Source organism: Panthera pardus, unplaced genomic scaffold (genome assembly GCF_024362965.1).
Source record: "Panthera pardus isolate Hobbes unplaced genomic scaffold, ASM2436296v1 HiC_scaffold_1, whole genome shotgun sequence".
In the NCBI taxonomy this organism is placed as follows: domain Eukaryota; kingdom Metazoa; phylum Chordata; class Mammalia; order Carnivora; family Felidae; genus Panthera; species Panthera pardus.
Genome location: NW_026526654.1, coordinates 80,043,509 through 80,063,020, shown reverse-complemented (window position 1 = coordinate 80,063,020; position 19,512 = coordinate 80,043,509). Strand labels below are relative to the sequence as shown.

General features: G+C 40.6%; 1 protein-coding gene across 4 annotated transcripts in view; it reads left to right on the top strand.

Annotated features, from left to right (window-relative positions):
• The window catches only part of FRY (FRY microtubule binding protein), a 441,494-nt gene that overhangs the window by 82,429 nt on the left and 339,553 nt on the right, over nucleotides 1-19,512 (top strand). For 3 of the 4 annotated variants that reach the window (XM_053900505.1, XM_053900498.1, XM_019447826.2), the window contains exon 1: nucleotides 19,204-19,505. In XM_053900505.1, coding sequence (XP_053756480.1) covers nucleotides 19,205-19,505 — 301 coding nt within the window. In that variant the 5' untranslated portion in view covers nucleotide 19,204. Of the gene's footprint in view, nucleotides 1-19,203; nucleotides 19,506-19,512 lie in introns of those variants that run through there. The other variant, XM_053900511.1, reaches the window with a different exon arrangement.

Sequence of the window (19,512 nt, the reverse complement as noted above, 5' to 3'; positions counted from 1 at the left end):
GCTTTGGATCTGGAGTTTCAGACATAAGGAGCCAGAGTCGCACCTGTCGGAAAGGAGCAACACATTCCTTAGACTACCAGGCTCTAAACCAGAGCTCCCAGGTTAGAGAACTTCATTCTTCCCTCTCACAGTCCCAGCCTGGCCCTCGCCCCGTGCGCCCTATGTGCCATCGGTCCATCATGACCCCTTTACATTTTTACCCCAAAGCCACTTAGGAGAAGGATTGCCATCTCCTTGAATTATATATAGTTCTCCCAGCAGAGACACTCAGCTTAGCAGTGGGACTGGGGAGAGGAAAAGGAGAAATGGAATAAAAGCAGCTCAGCGAATGAGCAAGGAAGCCTGCCTGTGACAGTGTCCTCTCTACCTTTCTCCTTTCTTGTCTCCCACTGTGTTAGTGAAAATTGGAATGAGAGGGGGCAGTGTAGACATGAATTCAAACCTGAGTTTTCCTTCCCTTTTACTTAGTTAATACTTGCATGTAACAGTATACTCTCTCTCTCAAAAACAAATAAATTTTTTTTAAATTAAAAAAAAAAAGAAAAATGGGGCGCCCGGGTGGCTCAGTTGGTTGAGCGTCTGATTTCAGCTCAGGTCATGATCTCGTAGTCCATGAATTTGAGCCCCGAGTCAGGCTCTGTGCTGACAGCTTGGAGCCTGGAGCCCGCTTCGGATTCTCTGTCTCCCACTGTCTCTGCCCCTCCCTAGCTCACCCTCTGTGTCTTTCTCTCTCAAAAATAAATAAACATTAAAAAACTAAAAAACAAAAACCCAGTATATATTGATGATCTCTTGAGATATAAAAAGATGGACTTGTGTATATGTACATATCTGTGGACAGATGCCTGCCTGCACACGTATTTTCCACACACAGCAGAAGAGTCTGAAACCCAGGGATCTCGTGGGGAAGAATCTTTATGTAAAGTGACAAATGTTTTCGTCATAGAAATAATATCCCCCTTCCCTGAGTGTCTGTTTTGCCTGGGATTTTTACATTTTGTATGAAATAATGCTCAGGGTGTGTTCTTATTTCCATTTCTTGCACTGCATGAAGATAAAGGGAGTTTTACTGTCGTCACCTGGAGTTACCTGTAAAATTCAATGCAGCCTGTTCCGAGTCAACCCATGTTTATTACAAGCCAAACAAGAACGATCTTGTTTACTCTTCCACAGCCACTTCCTGTGTAGCTGATGCTATCATTCTCGCTTTAAAGATGAAGACACAGAAACTCAGGGAGGTTAACTTACCCTAGGTCACAGAGCTAATAAATGCCAGAATCTAAAATCAGACCCAGGTTTTCTGATTTTCGAGTTTAAAATTCGTTCATCTTCCTGCCAGACCAAAGCAATTTCATACTATATGGTAAATTCCTTAAGGTCCAGGAAAATGCCTTGTTTACCTTTGTACAATTGGCTTTCAGCTGTTTCCCTGAAGATTATATGCTTTGTGGCTTATCATCTTCAATTGATTTGTGTTTTCAGCCAAGCGTTCATGTGCATTCTTTGAGAAGTCAGATAACGCTATTAAGACTTTTAAAACCGAGCCATCCCCTGACCCACCCCACGTAATATAATGAGTTTTTTGTTCCAGAAATACTCCATGCAGTTTGAGAGTTGGAAAGTGGAGGGAGTAAGAAGTTGCTTTTACTTACCAACTACTATGTCCCAGAAAGTGTGAGCTGCACTTTCCATAACTGGCTATCTTCTTTAATCCTCAGAACCACTCCTGGGACTCCAGCCTCTGTGATTTTTCCACCTCCCTGGGCTGCCTCCCAGTACTATGAGAAATGCATTTCTTATCAAGTGTCAAGAACATTGAGATGTTATCTATCCCTCGTGAAAGTTCAGCTGGTGTTTAAAAGTTCATCCTTTTAGTCATAAATCGCTTGGTTACTAGTAAGCCAAAAATGAAACTAAAGCAGGGGAATCTGGGTGGCTCAGTCAGTTGAGTGCTCGACTTCAGCTCAGGTCATGATCTCACAGTTCGTGGGTTCAAGCCCCACGTCAGGCTCTGTGCTGACAGCTCAGAGCCTGGAGACTGCCTCTCCCTCTCTCTCTGCCCCTTTCCCGCTCATGCTCTGTCTCTCTCTCTCAAAAAAATAAATAAACATTAAAAAAAATAAAAAACTAAAGCAATCTGCAGCAACGATTTTTTTTTAACCAAAACTAGGTATTCATTGCCACTTTCTTACAACTTTATTTTAATTTTTGTAGTTTTTCAGAAGCTACACAAGTCAAACATAGTATGTAATTTTAAGTAAATGTTCTTAGTTTGGCTTCTAGAATATTGCATTTTACCCTGCCTGCAGAATGGTGCAGATACAATCCTATGAATTCATGAACAGATAGTACGGTCTGCTGCATTTGTAAAATTTAGTGCAAACGCTGGATCGTTGACACAAATTATGTTTACTAATATTTTTCTTATATTGAGTTTTCTATTTCACTTGTCCATTAAAGGCATCTGATGAAAATTTTATCTTTCCATCCTTTTCTCTGCTTTGTCTTATTCAGAGGTATACCCTGACTCTTCTTTATAGGAGCCAGATAACTAATCTCGTCAGGTAGCCTTATTCTCCTTGGTTCATTAAATTGTAAATTCCTTGAGCTCAGGAACTCTGTCCAATTCTTTTAATCCCACCTCCCACCCCAGACTTTAATTTATGATACACGAAGGAGCTTAATAAATGAGTGCTGCATTCACTAGGGTGGAAATGTAGCAGCTGTCTGCCCTTGGTGGGCATCCTGTTTGTGCCTCCACAAGTCCCTCCACAAGCATTGAGTGCTTCCAGAAGGGGGCTTAGGTTCGCAGGGAAGCACAGTCACTGTGACAGACAACAGAGCCAGAGCCCTGGGCTCCACGATCCAACCTGCCTGCCCCTTCCTCTTGCTACATAAAGCGTTGCCTTTCTTTGCCCCGCCCCTTCCCTGGGAATCGGGTTGTTGTTATTGCCCAGATCTATTTGTATCACTTAGAATCTAGAAATGTGAAATGAATGGAATAGCACTGGAATTCTCCCCTTCTCCCCCGTTTATTATATAACTAAAGAATAAAAAGTGACTATCCTGCGATTGCTTTTTGCCCTCACCTGTTTTGCAACCTAACCAAAGCAATTGTTAAGAGTCATGTTGGAACCATTTGTGAATCAAGAAAATCCACCCTATAAGGTTAGAGTAGGTGTTCAGGCTTTATCTTTCTATATCAGCCTTTTACCTAAATATTTCAATTTGTCTTGAACTCTTATTATTTTTTTTTCTGACTTCCTTTCTTCTGCTAATGTCAACTACTTAGGTATGTGTGTTTAAGTATATGAAAATATAACTCCTACGGCCCCAAACTGCTTTTAGAAGTTGCAGGAACTCAGAAGATATAGTCCTCCTGGCATCCACCTGCTGTCTGCTCAGAGCCTCAGGAGCCTGGCTCTCTGTAGACATGAGCATGTCTGGAGCAAGGCATTGGTGGCCCCAGTGAGGCAGAAGGATGAGCCTCTAGCTCCACAGCCTAGAAAACTTTTACTGAGCACTTATTGTATGCCAGGCACTGTGCTGGGCACTGGGGATACAGAGATGAGTAAGAAATACATTCTATTCCAGCAAAGGAGATTATCCATAAGCAGATAATTTTAAAACAGGGTAGGAAAGGCTGTGGTAGACAGTCGTACAGGATGAAGGAGGAGCACAAAAGGGGCCACTAACTCAGCTGGCAAAAGCCAAAAGTGGTTTCTTTTTCTTTTTCTTTTTCGAGGGAGCTGGAGCTCTCCAGCAAGCACGCTCACATGCGGGGGAGGGGCAGAGAGCAAGGGGGGAGAGAGAGAATCCTAAGCAGGATCCATGCCCAGCACAGAGCCTGATGTGGGGCTCGATCTCACCACGAGACGCTGACCTGAGCCGAAATCAAGAGTGGGACGCGTAACTGACTGAGCCACCCAGGTGCCCCCAGAAGTGGTTTCTTAAATGGAGCCTGGGAACTGGGATGGAGGATGGGGGTGGTGCAGGGCAGGGAATGAGGGAAGGGAATTAGGGGGGAGGAGAAGGTAAAGAAAAGGACTCTGGGAGGAGGTGGCACCCTGACCTCAGGCACCTAACTGAGAAATGGCTGGATTCGGGGAGTGTCAGGGCGCTAACCACGTGAGTTGAGTGCTGCTGAAGGGGCAAGCAGGTAGGTAATTGGAGAACAGGAGTGTAAAGAAGCAAGCTGGTTCGAGTCGTGGAGGACGCGCTTTACCTTGCAAAGGTATTGAAATGGATCTACCATTGCCTTTCCGCCTAGAGCTGTAAGGAGGCACTAGAAACAACGTAAGCAGAACGGCCTTGCCTTTTGCCTTCCAGATGGAGCCGTCGGAACAACGTTGAGGATATGTTTGGACAGCAGAGCACCAAAGTCAGAGAGAAAGCTATTGCAGGATCTAGGCAAGGGTTAATGGATACGTGCATCGGGGCAAGGGTGACAGGAATAGAAGAGGCAATGAATTCGAGGCGGTCAGAATTGGCAGCACTGGGTAGACAGTAAGCACGCGTAGTGGTAGTCAGAGGAGGGAATTTAGAACGATTCCCAAGTTAGAAACTTAAGTGGTCAAGAAAACGCAGGAGGGGTAGCAATTTAGAGATTATGCTGATTTCAGTTCCGGACGTGTTGCGTTTTGAGCCATCGCCGGAGATCCAGACAGAAATACCCATCAGCAGGCAGGCACATACGCCCACATCTGAGGTGCGAGCAGAGATTTGAGAATACAACTATCGGAAGAGCACACAGCCAATATTTGGGAACGAGCACACAAGGTTGATTCAGTTTTATCCCTCAGTTAATAACACCTGTCTAAAAATCCCAGCTCGCTTCAACATAAAGATGTAGATACATGCACACGTACGTGTGCATATGTGTGCTTATATGCTGTTCCCCCACCCCACTACCGATTTAAAAAATAATAAATATCCGTGAAGCATTGCATCAGAAGAGGCGTTCTCGAGGAATGTAGACAAAACAACATAAACCAAAAACCACACACCTACTCCAAAAAAAGAGCAGTGCGTGTAGAAAATTACAGCTTTGAATCCATGTCAAGGAAGAGTGTTTGACAGCTACAGGATATGAGAAGATTCAAATAACTAACTTGTTTGGTTTGAGGGAAAAGAATGTTCACAGGAAGTCACAAGAGAACCCCTTATATCCTCAGTATCAGGTAAAGTCACCATTAGTGCATCCTCTCCCCCATTCATCTAATAATATGTGCTTAATGTGTTTACAGAGCTTTGCTTTTTCCCTCTAGGAAGGATGAAACTACAAAATACTGTACTGCTTGTTTTGAGATCTGGGCATTCACTACATTTTGACGTTTCAAAAAGAAAGTCAAGTTCTATGCATTTTCTAGAGAAAAGAAGCTTTGTATCTGTGTAGTACGACCTATATCACCTTCCAGAATGACAAACGATACTGGGAACTCTCGTACTGAGTGATTTAAAGAATTCTATTTCTTATGGTTCCTCTCCTGGAATGGCAGAAGAATAAACGTTTAACTGTTGATAAATATTGTATGTTCACATCTGAATCACACTGAGAAGCCCATGATAGTTTTTCCAAAACTCTAAAATTTTCCGGAATGCTTAAATGTTTTATTCTCGTAAGCTCCGTAAGAATCGTCTCTCAGTGTAGAAAAGGGAGATTAGAAAAAGCACGGTTATGATCTGTCCTTTCAGATCAATAGTGAGTTAAAATAAAGACCTGACCAAAACAATAAATAAGTAAAGTCATGTAAGAGCTCAGGCTGAGGTGGTGGTTTATCGTTTAGAATTTCGGAAGAATTATCGTGGGAAAATGAGAAACTGTAAAATAGCTTTCGTTCAATTACTAGTCAAACGTCTCCATCTGTGTGAAGTCCAAAGTGAAACCACAAGCAAGCCTAAATGGAAAAAAACTGACCTCCCTGATAGATAGCATTTCATAAAGGTGGTGTGATAGTTGATCCTTTGTGGAGAAACTTGTTCAACAACAAGAGAAATACAGGTTTGTGTATAACAGAGTAATTACCTATTTAGTGAGAACATTGTTGACTTCCAGTTATTTTCTGGCTACTTTGAGGACAATCTGTAGAAAAATAGAAGTTGTGTTTTGACTTTGCCCCTCCTCGATAGTTGATGTGTGTCGGAAGAGAAAAACAAGTCATTTCTTCAGTTGCCTGGATAAAATTATAATTATAAAAGTAATTTATTTGGCTTGTATCGGATTCCAGAGCCTAAGAAAAATTATTTGAATTTACTTCTCTCCAGTCCACCTTCTGTAGCCCAGGTAATTACAGTAGCTGATTTTGCGTTGGTCACAGAGCATTGACGCCTGTCATACATTCAGGAGAGGAGGCGCCTGGAAAGCAATGTGGAGGAATTTAAGGCACGTCATCAAGTTTGTTCCGCTCATTTCCTACCGTGGCCTGCCACAATGCCCCAAGTGGCCATTAACAAATGGCTTTGTGCTAAGGCAGCGCTTCCCAAACCTTGTTTTGTAGGACATCAGGGCTGAGGGATATCCTTCACATAGAAAAAAAAAAATACAGACATTCTGTATTCAGGTAAGTTTGGAAAATGCCAGTTAAACAAAATTAAGTAGAATGGGTTCTTTGCATGGTGCACCTCTAAGAGAGGGTGACTGCAGAATTTCTTAGATGTTTCTCATCTCAGCCCCCTTCGTAAACTAGGATTTTCACAGATCTTCTTAAAATGATGGGTTAAGGGCAGGGCACCTGGGTGGCTCAGTCAGTTAAGTGTCCATCTTTGGCTCAGGTCATGATCTTACAGATCATGAGTTTGAGCCCTGTATCGGGCTCTGTGCTGACGGCTCAGCCTGGAGCCTGCTTCAGATTCGGTGTCTCCCTCTCTCTCTACCCCTCCCCCATTCTCTCTCTCTCTCTCTCTCTGTCTCTCAAAAATAAATAAAACATTTAAAAAAATAAAATGATGGTTTAAGGCATTGACTAGAGAAGTTCTGTGAAAATGGCGTGTGGATCAGGGAAGGAGATTAAATCAAAAGCCTTAATAGGTACACAATTTTGTTTTCTTTGTCCTTTACAGTGTTTTTAAAAACCTGAAGCCAACATTTACAAATCAGGTAAATTTAAAACTCAGAGGTTCAAAGTTCTCTTGAAAAATCAGAGAATGAGACAAATCTGGGCCTCCGGACCTCCCCAAGCACAATGCGCTGGGTCTTCCGCGGCCGCTGCCCTTTAAGAGAGGGTGCGGGCACCCAGTTTCTAACACTGGGACAGCCCCACCCATTTGCCTCACTTGTGTAGCTCCAGAAATACCCCATCGGCCCCTCCCAACCACGTGGTACCAAACACTGGATGGATTCCTTCGGCTCACTGAGAACAGGCTCCGAGGTTGAATCTAGGTAAGTGGTAGGACAAAGCCTGGAATATGGAACCAAATGTGCCAAAATGTTGACAGTGGTTATCTACACAGCTGGGGTTATAAAATGTTTTCTTCTTACTTTTACTTTTTTTTTTTTTGCACTTTCCACATATTCTGCCACAAACACGTATGTCCCTTCTAATGAAAAAGAAAATTAAAAAAGAAAAAACAGCTAAAAAGAATAGGAAATAGGGATTTTTTTTTCTTTTTTGGAGATTTGGCTACTATAGAAATATCTGCCTTCCTTTAAATCGTAATTAATAAAACCAGTAAGAAGTAGGAATTTGATGCCAGAAACCAAAAAATAGATCTGTTTCAAGAGTTGTCGTAAGATCCTGTCTCTTAGCTTTTTACCATAAATTAATAATAAATTCATAGTTAACATTTTATGGGGGGGCGGTAGAAAGATGTTGTTTTGACTTATATGAGTATGGTTTCTGGAACTTGGACACTTTTTAGCTTCTAGAATATGATATAAAATAAATCACCTTTTTATGTAGAATTGATAAAAATAAATAGAAGAATAGTAGATCTTTCTGAGACGATACAGGAGCTTGGGAGAATTGAAGTGGAAAATTAAGGCCCACCTTACTGGCGAAGATAGGAAGTTTCCTTGAAGCTGGCCAGAACTCAATAGTGAGTGAAAAAACGTGCCGCATTCCAAAATTTTGTATAACACATAGGCGTTTGGAATGCTGAGTTGGAATTTAATTCCTAGGCAGAGGAAAGAAAATGGTGCTTCCTTCCAACAACTGAGAGTGGACGTACTGGAAGGCCACTTTTGAATTCCTCATTGGATTCGATTGCTTTTTCCTGGTCATAGAAAATAGCCCAGAAATGGGGGTGGGGCAGGACATGCTTTGTGGGTAAGGGTAAGGAACAGGGAGCAGGGAAGCCAAGAATCAAAAGGAAGAGCTTGGAGGTAGCTGAGAAACAAAGAATTAAAAGGGAAATTTATATTTTATAGATTGGGTAATAAAGGAAGGCTAGGCGTGGTTGTAATTAGTTACAGTTTCTTGGCCGCTCTTAATATGTTTTCTCCCCTATAAAATGGACATAATGGTGGTACCACACTTATAAGTGTAAATGAAATACTGCACGAGAAATGTGTAGTGCAGGATGTGATTAGGGCAATGCACAATGAATTGCTATTATAAGCGTTGGATTAAGAGCAAGTGGTTTTTGCTATTTTTTATATCCATTTCCAGTTTTATTGGGTAATGATAAAAGAATGTCTCATATAGGATGAAAACATGAAAAAAATTGGTATTCTGAGATTTGTTCCATGGCCTAGTACATGGTCCATTATTTTTTATATGCTCTGTATGAATTTGAGAAGGCATTGGGGGTACAGAGCTTTCTGCCCATCAGATTAGGCTTCTTAACTGTGATAGTTAAAGCTGTATTCTTACAATTTTTTTGCTTAATATCAGTTTTGAGAAACTTTGTTTTTACTCGTGCATATGACAAGCAGTAGGATATGAAGAAACTGCTAGTCATATAAAGCTAAGCTGGTATTTAAATGGCCATGAGTTATAAAGTTTTTCCATGGACTATACCTGAATTTGCATAGACTCCAGCTAGCTCAATGTATATAATGGCTCGGATGTTTCAAATGCTTTTCATTAAATGTGTGGTGTCACCTCAACAATCAGGGCAGTGTTAGATCTAGCTTCAAAACCAATGAAGGTATTCATGCTGCCATTTAATTCTGGAAGGTTCGGATAAGATAGTCTGAGGAATATTAGCAGCTTCCGAAGACGGGATCTTCAGACTAGCTAATTTTGTCCAGCCCTGTGGTGTCTAGGAAGGTTGTACCTAGGCCAGGTAAGATAACTGATGTTTATCCTGAACTTGACCTGTGCTTTGACCTAAAAGATTTCACAATTTTTCTTGGTAGCTTGTGAGGAAACTTCCTCTTAAGAAATGCCTTCTCTTTTCATTTTCTTATTTACCCATTCATTTATTCTGTAACACTTGTTGCACACCTTTTCTGGACGGCTCAGTATAATACTGAATGTGTCACCTGGGAATGTCAATGTAGACATTCTTTCAGGCATTCTACTTTTATAGGGTATAGAGTTAAAAGCTAAAGACATAATTCAGGACAAGAAAATTCTTAAGTGAAAAAAGTGTGTCTTTTGGATGTATGTGTATCTGTTTTTTATTTAAAAAAATTTTTTTAATGTTTATTTATTTTTGAGAAACAGAGACATGGCACGAGTGGGGGAGGGGCAGAGAGAGAGGGAGACACAGAACTCAAAGCAGGCTCCAGGCTCTGAGCTGTCAGCACAGACCCCGATGCGGGGCTCGAACTCACGAGCTGTGAGGTCATGACCTGAGCCGAAGTCAGACACCCAGCCGACTGAGCCACCCAGGTGCCCCTGGATGTATGTGTATCTTCATTCACTCTTGATGCTGATGATGGAATCAGAAGAATTGTTTTCACTTACTTTATTACCTAAATCCAGAACATTTCTGAATCTTTGTCAAAGGCACTGATGGGGGGCGCCTGGGTGGCTCAGTTGGTTAAGCGGCCGACTTCAGCTCAGGTCGCGATCTCGTGGTCCGTGAGTTCGAGCCCCGCGTCAGGCTCTGGGCTGATGGCTCAGAGCCTGGAGCCTGCTTCCGATTCTGTGTCTCCCTCTCTCTCTGCCCCTCCCCCACTCATGTTCTGTCTCTCTCTGTCTCAAAAATAAATAAAACGTTAAAAAAATTTGAAAAAAAAAAAAGGCACTGATGGAAGGTATAATATTGCCTTTTGTAAAAAAAAAAGTTGTATTGAGTTTCAATTAATGTATAATAAACTCATATTTAAAATATATAGTTTGATTAGTTTTGATGTATGCATATATCTATGAATCCACCCCCCCCCCCCAACATTTTATTGTGCCCCTTGGTAATCCCTCCCATCATCCCTCCACACTTATCACCGGGCAACCACTGGTCTGCTCTCTATCACTGAGATTAGTTTACATTTTCCAGAATTTCATACAAGTGGAATCATACAGTAGGCACACTTTTTGATCTGGCTTCTTTCAATTGGCATGATTATTTTGAGATTCATCCGTGTTGCAACACACCCATACTTTTTTTTTATTGATAAACAGTATTCTATTGTATAGATATACCATGGTTTATCCATTCACTTGTTGATGGACATTTGTTTCCAGTATTAAGCTATGAATATCAGTGTACAAGTCCTTGTATGAACTTATGCTTTTATTTCTTTGGGGGAAGTACCTAGGAGTGGAATGGCTAGATCATATGAAATGTGTATGTTTAGATTTTTAGAAACTGCCAAATTTTTTCTAAAATGATTTTACATTCCCACCAAAAGTGCATGCAAATTCCAGTTTCTCCATAGTCTCCCCAATACTTAATATAGCCAGTCGTTCAAAATCTTAGCCCTTCTTGGGGTGCCTGGGTGGCTCAGTCAGTTAAGTATCTGACTTCAGCTCAGGTCATGATATCATGGTCCGTGAGTTCGAGCCCCATGTGGGGCTCTGTGCTGTCAGTTCAGAGCCTAGAGCCTGCTTTGGATTCTGTGTCTCCCTCTCTCTCTCTCTCTCTCTCTCTCTCTCTCTGCCCCTCCCCCACTCAAGCTCTGTCTCTCTCTGTCTCTCAAAAAATGAATAAATGTTAAAAAAATTTTTTTTTAAATCTTAGTCATTCCAATAGGTAGGCAATGGAATGTCACTGATTTTAATTTGCATTTCTTTAATGATCAATGATACAGAACACATTTTCATTTGCTTATTTGCCATCTGTATTTGGGGAAGTATCTTTTGATATATTTTGCCCATTTTTAATTGAGCTATTTGCTCCCTTATTAATTTTCCTCACATATTCTAGATACAGGTTCTTTATCAGATAAATGTCTTCCCAATGTTTTCTCCTGGCCTGTGACTTACCTTTTCATTTTCTCAACAGTCTCTTTCAAAGAGCAGAAGATTTTAATTTTGATAATGCCCAATTTATTAATTTGTTTTTTTTTTATGGATCAGAGGTTTCCTCCTACGTTTTCTTTTAGAAAATTTGTGGTTCTAGAGTTTATATTTAGGTCTGTGATCCACTCTTAGTTTTGCATGTAGTGTGAGATAGAGATCAAAGTTTGTTTCTTTTAGCATTTGGACATCCAATTGTTCTATCACTATTTGTTTAAAAAACCATCCTTTCTCCACTGAATTACCTTTGCATCTTTGTCAAAAACCAACTGTCCATTGCTATGTGGGCCCACATCTGGACTCCCTGTTCTGTTCCACTGATATTTCTATTTATCTTCATGCCAGTCCATACTTTCTTGAGCATCATAGCTTTATGTTATTTTAAAATTGGTAGTATTAATCCTGTTTTCTTTTTCAAAGTTGTTTTGACTGGTTTTTATCCTTTGCATTCTCATATGAATTTTACTATCAGTTTGTCAATTTCTACCAAAAAAAAAAAAAAAAAAACAAAAAAAAAACCCTGCTAGGATTTTAATTGTGATTGTGCTGAATCTATACATTAATTTGATATCTTAACAATATTGTCTTCTGACCCATGAACATGGTATATCTCTCCACTTATATAGTATTTTTGAAATTTCTCTTAGTATGTTTAGTTTTAATGTATATGTCTGTCACATCTTTTGCCAGATTTCCCCCTAAAAATTTAATATTTTTATGGCAATGTCTTTTTATATTTTATTTTCCAATTTTCACTGCTAATATAGAAATACAATTGCTTTTTACACATTTATCTTGTATCCTGCAAACTGCCGAACTTACTTAATTCTTGTAATATTTTTGTAGATTCTGCTTGGTTTTCTACATAGATGCTTGTTTATCTGCAAATATAGTTTTACATTTTCCTTTAGATGTCTTTTATTCGTTTTCTATACCCAATTTCACTAGATAGGACCTCCGGGACAATGTCAAGTAGAAGTGGTGAGAGTGGACATTGAGTCTTCCATCATTAAGTATGCGTTATCTGTCAATCTTTCATAGATTCCTCTATTAGATTAAGGGAGCTTTCTGTTCTTACTTCGCTGAGTGTCTTCATCAGGAATACCACCTTCTAATCAGATAAATTTTTTTAAAGTGGTATTACAATGATAATGGTCCCATTTCATTTGCCAGAATAGTAGTAATAGCATGTATGTGAATACATGTAATTTCTCAGCTTACTGTTATTCATTATCCATTCTGTATATAATATCTTTCACCTAAGGACATGAATCATTAGTTAGTTAATTCACACAAGGCAATGGTGAATTGAGCAAAAAATTACTTTCTTTTTTCATTCTTCTTTCTTTCTTTCCCTTTCTTTCTCTTTCTTTCTTTCTTTCTTTCTTTCTTTCTTTCTTTCTTTCTTTCTTTCTTTCTTTCTTTCTTTCTTTCTTTCTTTCTTTCTTTCTTTCTTTCTTTCCCAGAAAATCAAGACACCAGGACATTAGCTTAATCTTGGTAAACAATGATTTGTTTGTCTCAAACCAAAATTTACTAATTTAAATTTTTAGGTCAAGGAATCTTTTTTGAACAAAAAAAATTAAAAGGAATTTCTGAATACTACCCTTTCTGCTCCCCCCCCCCAATCTGAAACAGAACCCCAAGCATGTGGGAGAAAGCAAAATCTGGATCTAAGAACCAAAACCAGCAAAAAGAAATCTCATAGAGGGAACATAATAGACCTCTGATGCATTTCAGGAAGTCAGTTGCCCAGGTCCAGGATTCATAGCAAGACATGTGTTGAAATTTGGAGATTTGGTTTGGTCAGACCATCAGACAGTAAGGAAATAAGGCTGCTCTAAAAGCTGAAGTGATCTTGTGTTGCTTTACAAGATGCATGGTGTTTGTATTGAGGTTAGAATTAGTCTTATGATGCCCAAGACTGGTCAGCACATCAGAGGTTTTCTGTCCAATTCTTAACAGCATTTTAAGGAGGGAAATGGGCTAACCAGAGGTAATTTGCTAAGATAGGAAGAGTCAAGAGGCCATATCAAAGGTGGAATGCCTGAGGAACTATGACTAGAAGTGGCCAAGCCTGTTGAGACTCTGAAGCAATAGCTGAGGAAAGAGATAATGAATCCTACCACTGGGCAGTGACAGCAGAAGAGGACACAGATGAAAAGATGTTTAAGAGATAAACATGACCTCATTTGGGCAGAGTAGTTCCAAGGTTTGTAGCTTGAGTCCCTGGGTAAATGGTGATGCCATTTTAGTGAGATCAGGAATTCAGGAGCTACAGGTTTGGAGAGGCCAGTTTTGTACATGCTGAGTTCCCACCAAGAAATGTTTGGTATGTGTTGAATATACAGATTAGGACACTATGGGGAAGTTGGGGTTGGGCGTGAATTTAGACATCATGGCGCACAGATGGAAATTGCGATCATCGGTGAGAATGATGAGTGCCACTAATGCTCCTTCATCTCAGTTACAGTAGTCACTGGCCGACTTCATTCTAGCAACCACAGTTCTGAGATTACACTGCCTAGTATTTGGACCAAAATATTCAAAAGTTTTATTCTTTTACGAATGCAAATTTCAGGTTGATCCCTTAAAGAGAGGAGTAAGACTAAGGACCCTCAGTTCTTCCTCACACAGATCATGTGTGAGGATGTGTCAGAAAATAGTATAGAGAGGGAGATTTGTTCATGTTGTGCCGTCTCACCAAAGAGCTCCACAACAAGCCCAGAAAAATGTGCCCTTAGGCCCTACCTTAACTTGGGAAGAGGCCAGGCAGTTACACTGGCATTTTGCTGAGACTTGCAAAACTGAACAAGGAGGAATGCACGTGTAAATGAAGCTGGATTTCAAGCCAGTGAGAACTGGTTCTAGAGCTTATTTAAAAAGGTACAATCTGCATGATATTAAAAACTTGAGTAAGAGTCTGCTTCAGCAAATCCCTCTATCACAGATTCTGGAATACATAAAGATGATTCAGGAGAATGGTTACTTAGTGGAGCCAGATTTTTTTCAAATGTCTTTTTACATTTTGTTAGGAATTAGCGAATCATTTGAGAAGGTTGGAGCCAGCTTTTCAGTACAGATTTTTAGAAGCAGGTGTCTTCCATATGTCTAATTGGTGGTGGTGTTTTAAAAAATCTATAATAATGCTGACTTTTGGGTTTTCCTTATGTCTTCTGTTGTCTAGGATTGCCTGATCTTGTTTTTCTAATGTCTGTACTTTTGTATGATGTAATGCCCTAGTGTTGGGGAAGGGACTGCCGTAATTGGGGTTTTGTGGGCATTTGTTGTTATGTCACATCTTAGTGCCTTTGCACAGGTTCCCCTCATCTGCTTCGTGAACTCATTTCTCCTCTGAAAACCCTTCCCTTCCCATCCCCCTCTCCATCAGGAAGGGTTGACTTAGTAGCTTTTTTGCATCACCTCTGCACATGGTGGTCACTCTGTGTTGAAATAACTAATTTGTTGGGGCGGCTGGGTGTCTCAGTTGGTTGAGTGTCTGACTCTTGGTTTCAGCTCAGGTCATGATCTCGCAGTTTATGAGTTCGAGCCCAGCTTCTGCACTATCAGTGCAGTGCCTGCTTGCGATTCTCGGTCTCCCTCTAAACAAACAAACAAATAAATATATACATACATACATAAGCAAGCAAGCAAGCTTAAAAAAAAAAAGAACCAGTTTGTTATAGTTTGGCTTCCTTCCTAGATTAAGAGGTTCTTAAGAACAGACATTGGACTAAGCATAGTGACAGACACAAAAAATTTTAAGAAGGAAAGTCTGGTCATTAGAGTTCATTGTTATCGAGAGCCAATGAGATAAGTACTGAAAGTCTTCATTGTATTTTTTAGGAACTGAGAAAAGATTTCTTCAGGCATAATCACACATTAGATAGTACTGCAGGTGTTGTTAACAACCAAGCAAAAATGTGTTGGCCAAAGAGGTGGCCAGTGACCTCTTGGAGAGATACATCCACAGAACCGCTTGACTTGGTGATGTGCATCATTCTGATGTTCTACACAATTGCTTTTTCCTGGTGGCAAACCCACTGGCTGTTGGGTCCTCTCAGTTTAAAAACTGAATAAAGAGATCAAAAATAAGAAATATTTGCAGAATATTCAGTACAACAGAGTCAGACTGAGATTTGGAAGCTGATTTGGTGAATCCTAACAGGTCTAAAATCTTCCTGATGGATCAATTTTTTGGAAGATGATAAAAGAGAAAGATCGTTGCAATTGTCAGATCACACAGTTCTAAACCTGCAGCTTCCTCACAAAGAGCCAAATAATTCAATAATGCTGTTTAAAACCTACCACTGTTCACAAGGAAATCATGGCTGCAAAGTGAGGAAATGCCTTTCAATGAAATATTTGAACATTCTGAAACTGAGAAGATAATGCCTTACCGGAAAGGATAAAAGGTTCATGATATGGTAGCATCATGCGATATAAAATACACAAGCTCTAGGAGCATAAGAAAAGAGAATAATTCAAAAGAGATTAATGTGAGAGTTTTTTGGAGAATGGAGACCTTTGAAACAATGGTTATTACAAAATATAGGACTAGACAATGTCCATTATGTATTTTAAATTACTTAATTATGCTGTAAGTTTTGAGATTCCTCCGAGCCCAGAGCCCCAAATCATCATTCTTTTGGCTGCTGAAAAAAAAAATTCCACTTTTGACTGTTACGATAGGCGGGAGGAGGTATGGACTTCACATTACAATCTCTGAATGTCCTCATTTAGACCAAACCAAGCTACATTTTCTGTGGTTGATTATCATTCATGGTGGCAGCCAATTTAAATATTTTGAAAGGCAGGTTTACTTTTTTCATGCTCACAGATTTAACACTACTTTTAAATAAATATTGTCCTTTGTTTTCATCGCCCTCAAATTTTAATAATAGCAGATTCACGTTGTTCCCACTTTTCTCTTTAAGGAAATATATTAAAGGAGCTACACCCCTCTATCTGTTTATATTCCCTAAGGGGAGAATGAGTTGGGCAGGAAAGGGATTAATTTGAACATATCAGGAAGCTTTAGCCCCCTCTGACAACATTTAATTTTTAGGGATCAGGAGATGAGGGTTACCTCTCCAGTAAGGTAGGGGTTTTTGTCCTAATTATAAATCTTAGGAAAATACAATATTTAATTAAGTGCATTTATGGGGCACCCAGGTGGCTCTGTCGGTTAAGCATCCAACCTCAGTGCAGGGCCTGATCTCATGGTTCATGAGTTCGAGCCCCGCATCGGGCTCTCTGCTGTCAGCACAGAGCCTGCTTCAGATCCCCTCCCCAGCTCTCTCTCTCAAAAACTAAAAAAAAAAAAAAAAAAAAAAAAAAAAAAAAAAAGCAATTAAGTGCACTTAAATATGTAAAGCCTGCACATGGTTACTTTATTATTAAAACAAAAATCTGATTTCTCCTGCTTTTTCTCACTTCCATCTCATAAACCTTACAGACCTACTGACAGCTCAGTTATGAGGGGTGGGTCTAGGTAGATCAGCGAGCCCACCCCTCAATCATACAGTCAAGGCAAAAGGAGTTGCTTGAAACCAAGAATTATTTTAGGAAAATAGAGAAAGACCTTTCAATTGCTTTTAGATCCCAGATCCATTTAATAAAGCAGCATGATATTGTAATGTAAAGCATGGGCTTGAACATGAGCTTTGGAGTTCTATAAAACCTATGCTCAAATCTTCCCTCCCCCAGTTTCTGGATGTTGGACTCAGTGCCTCAGTTTGCTCATCTGCAGAACAGGGTGCTTAGGAAGAATCCATGAGATAATGCTTGTCAAAGGCTTAGGAAAGAACCTGGCTGGTATTAAGCACGCAATAAATGACAGCTATTATTATCATGCATTTCGGATGTGTATGTTCTTAACGCTATGCTTACAGCCAGCCCCTTAAAGACAAAGGCAAAATTACAGGTGCACACCATGCATCTACCTGTTGCACTCTGTGTGATAATAACACCCTTTCTCAGCGACTCCCATCCCATCTCACACACACTCTTAGTTAGGCTCACGGTGATGCCATGAATTGGGAAAGAAACAGTCACCGAATAGCTCGAACTTCTGCCTGTCTACTGCTGGATTTCTCCCTGTCGGCATACAAATATGTGTGTCCTACGACTCTACCCTGCTGTGTCTTTGAAAAGTGAACACTGGTCTTGAGATTTTGGAAGGTTTTTTTTCTATTACATCATTATCTCAACGTCTAAAAACTACTTTTTATTTCTTTAGAAAAAAAACGTATTTTCATTAAGCTGAGGGAGATTCAAGCAGTCTCATGGGCTTTTAAAAATAGTTTTGTACAAACCACTCATTGTTTTGAAGTTAATGATACATTTCAACCTGATAAGTCCTGTGAGGGAAGTGGTGTAGGTGTTTCTCAGAATTCGTAAAATAACCTGATAATCTAATATGTAAATATAACTGCTGGGTTATAATTATACATATAATTGCTGGATTATAATGGCTCCCCTGATTGGGACATCATTGTTAAAAAAAAAAACAAAAAACTAGTTTTCTCTTCAGAAAATCTGTAGTGGTTTGAAGACGTGTTGCCGAAAGGGCATAGCCTGGAGGTGTATCCTTAACTAGGTAAAGACACCCAACTTCTGCATTTAGTAAAACCTTCTGCAATAGTAAAACCTACTTGGCATCCAGGAAACCAAAGTAAATAGTGATTTCTAAAGGACCTCAGAATCTTTTGTAATGTTATGTATCCACAGGTTCCAAGCACTGGGAAGAGAAAAGGCAGATCTTATCTTCTTTATCTTCTGACACCCCCCCCCCCCCCCACTGCAGCCAGACAGAAGACGGTGTACGGGCTCGTGTGTGTATGTGTGTGTGTGTGTGTGTGTGTGTGTGTGTGTGTGTGTGGAGAGGGTGAGAGATGATGGGAGAAAGAGAGGGCACAGAAGACACAGCCCTGGGGCATGGTTGGAGAGGATAAATCAGAGAGTTATGATTTCTGCCCAAAGAAAAGAGTGCAGAACATTTAAGGGGGAAGGGAACAAAGGACACCAAAACGCCAAATCCAGAGGAGATAGAAAATATGTAAGGGGTCAAGTGGAACGGAGCAAATGCTGATTTTTCTCACACCACAAAACCACTGACCACTTGGGTTAAAAGCAAGGCAGAGACCCGCAAGGATAACGTGTACTTTTCATCTGCCGAGTGGAGGCCATCGTCACTGCTACAGTCCCAGCTTGTTTGCTAGACCTCTGACTTTGCCGCCGGACAGCTGAACTTTTAGAGAAGCCATCTGCCAGGTAGAGGACAGGATGGAAGGGCGGGTCGGGGAGCTGTGCTGGGTTCCCGGCACTGCTGCTCCCTACACACCCACAGCGGGTTCCTTCCTGATCATCACCAGCCGTCTCTCATCTCCTCCTTGCAGCCAACTTCCAGTTGGCTGCCTGCCAGATAAGGAATTTCATAAAGACGGATGTTTGTTCTGCGTTCGCGGTTCAAAACAAAAGGGTACGAGGCACTGTAAAAAAGTTTTCCCCCCAACTTTAAAAACCGTCCGAGTTTGAGAAGCGGCAAGAAAAATAAGGCTTGCAATTTGCATAGGTTATTTATTCTTAAGTAGCAGGTGGTGGTTCCTTTATGGCATCGCACCAACGGCAACTCCACACGGCAACCCTCACACCAGTTTTTAGTACCCTCTGCAGGAGCCCGCGCCCGTGTGCCCACATCTGCTCAAATCCCGCGCCCTCCTGCACCTAATGGTTTTTTGGATCTCTCCTCCCCTGTGCTATTAACTGTTGAGAGGAGGGGCCACTTAGTAATCCTACACCTGTTCAAGTCCACGCCTATCAACTTGCTAAGCTTCCCAAACAAGTGCCGGTAACGCATGAGAACATCTGAATCTGGGGCTGAGGCGGCCGTGGCTGCTGCCGGGTTGGGCTTTTCAGATTTTTGTGAAAGAGTCTCGAATGTATCTCCTACCATGGCAGTTGATGACAGCAATTTATATTCCAGAACGAAGAACAAACTGAATTCGTCTCAAAATGATTATAAATCATCGAGACGGAGTAGCCTGCCACCTGAACTACTCATAGGAAATGACATTCGAGGGAGACTTCAAAGAAACTTGAAAAATTTGGAGCCCATTCACCTGAGGCGCCCAAAAAAGAGACCGTCCATATTTCCAGGTAGGAG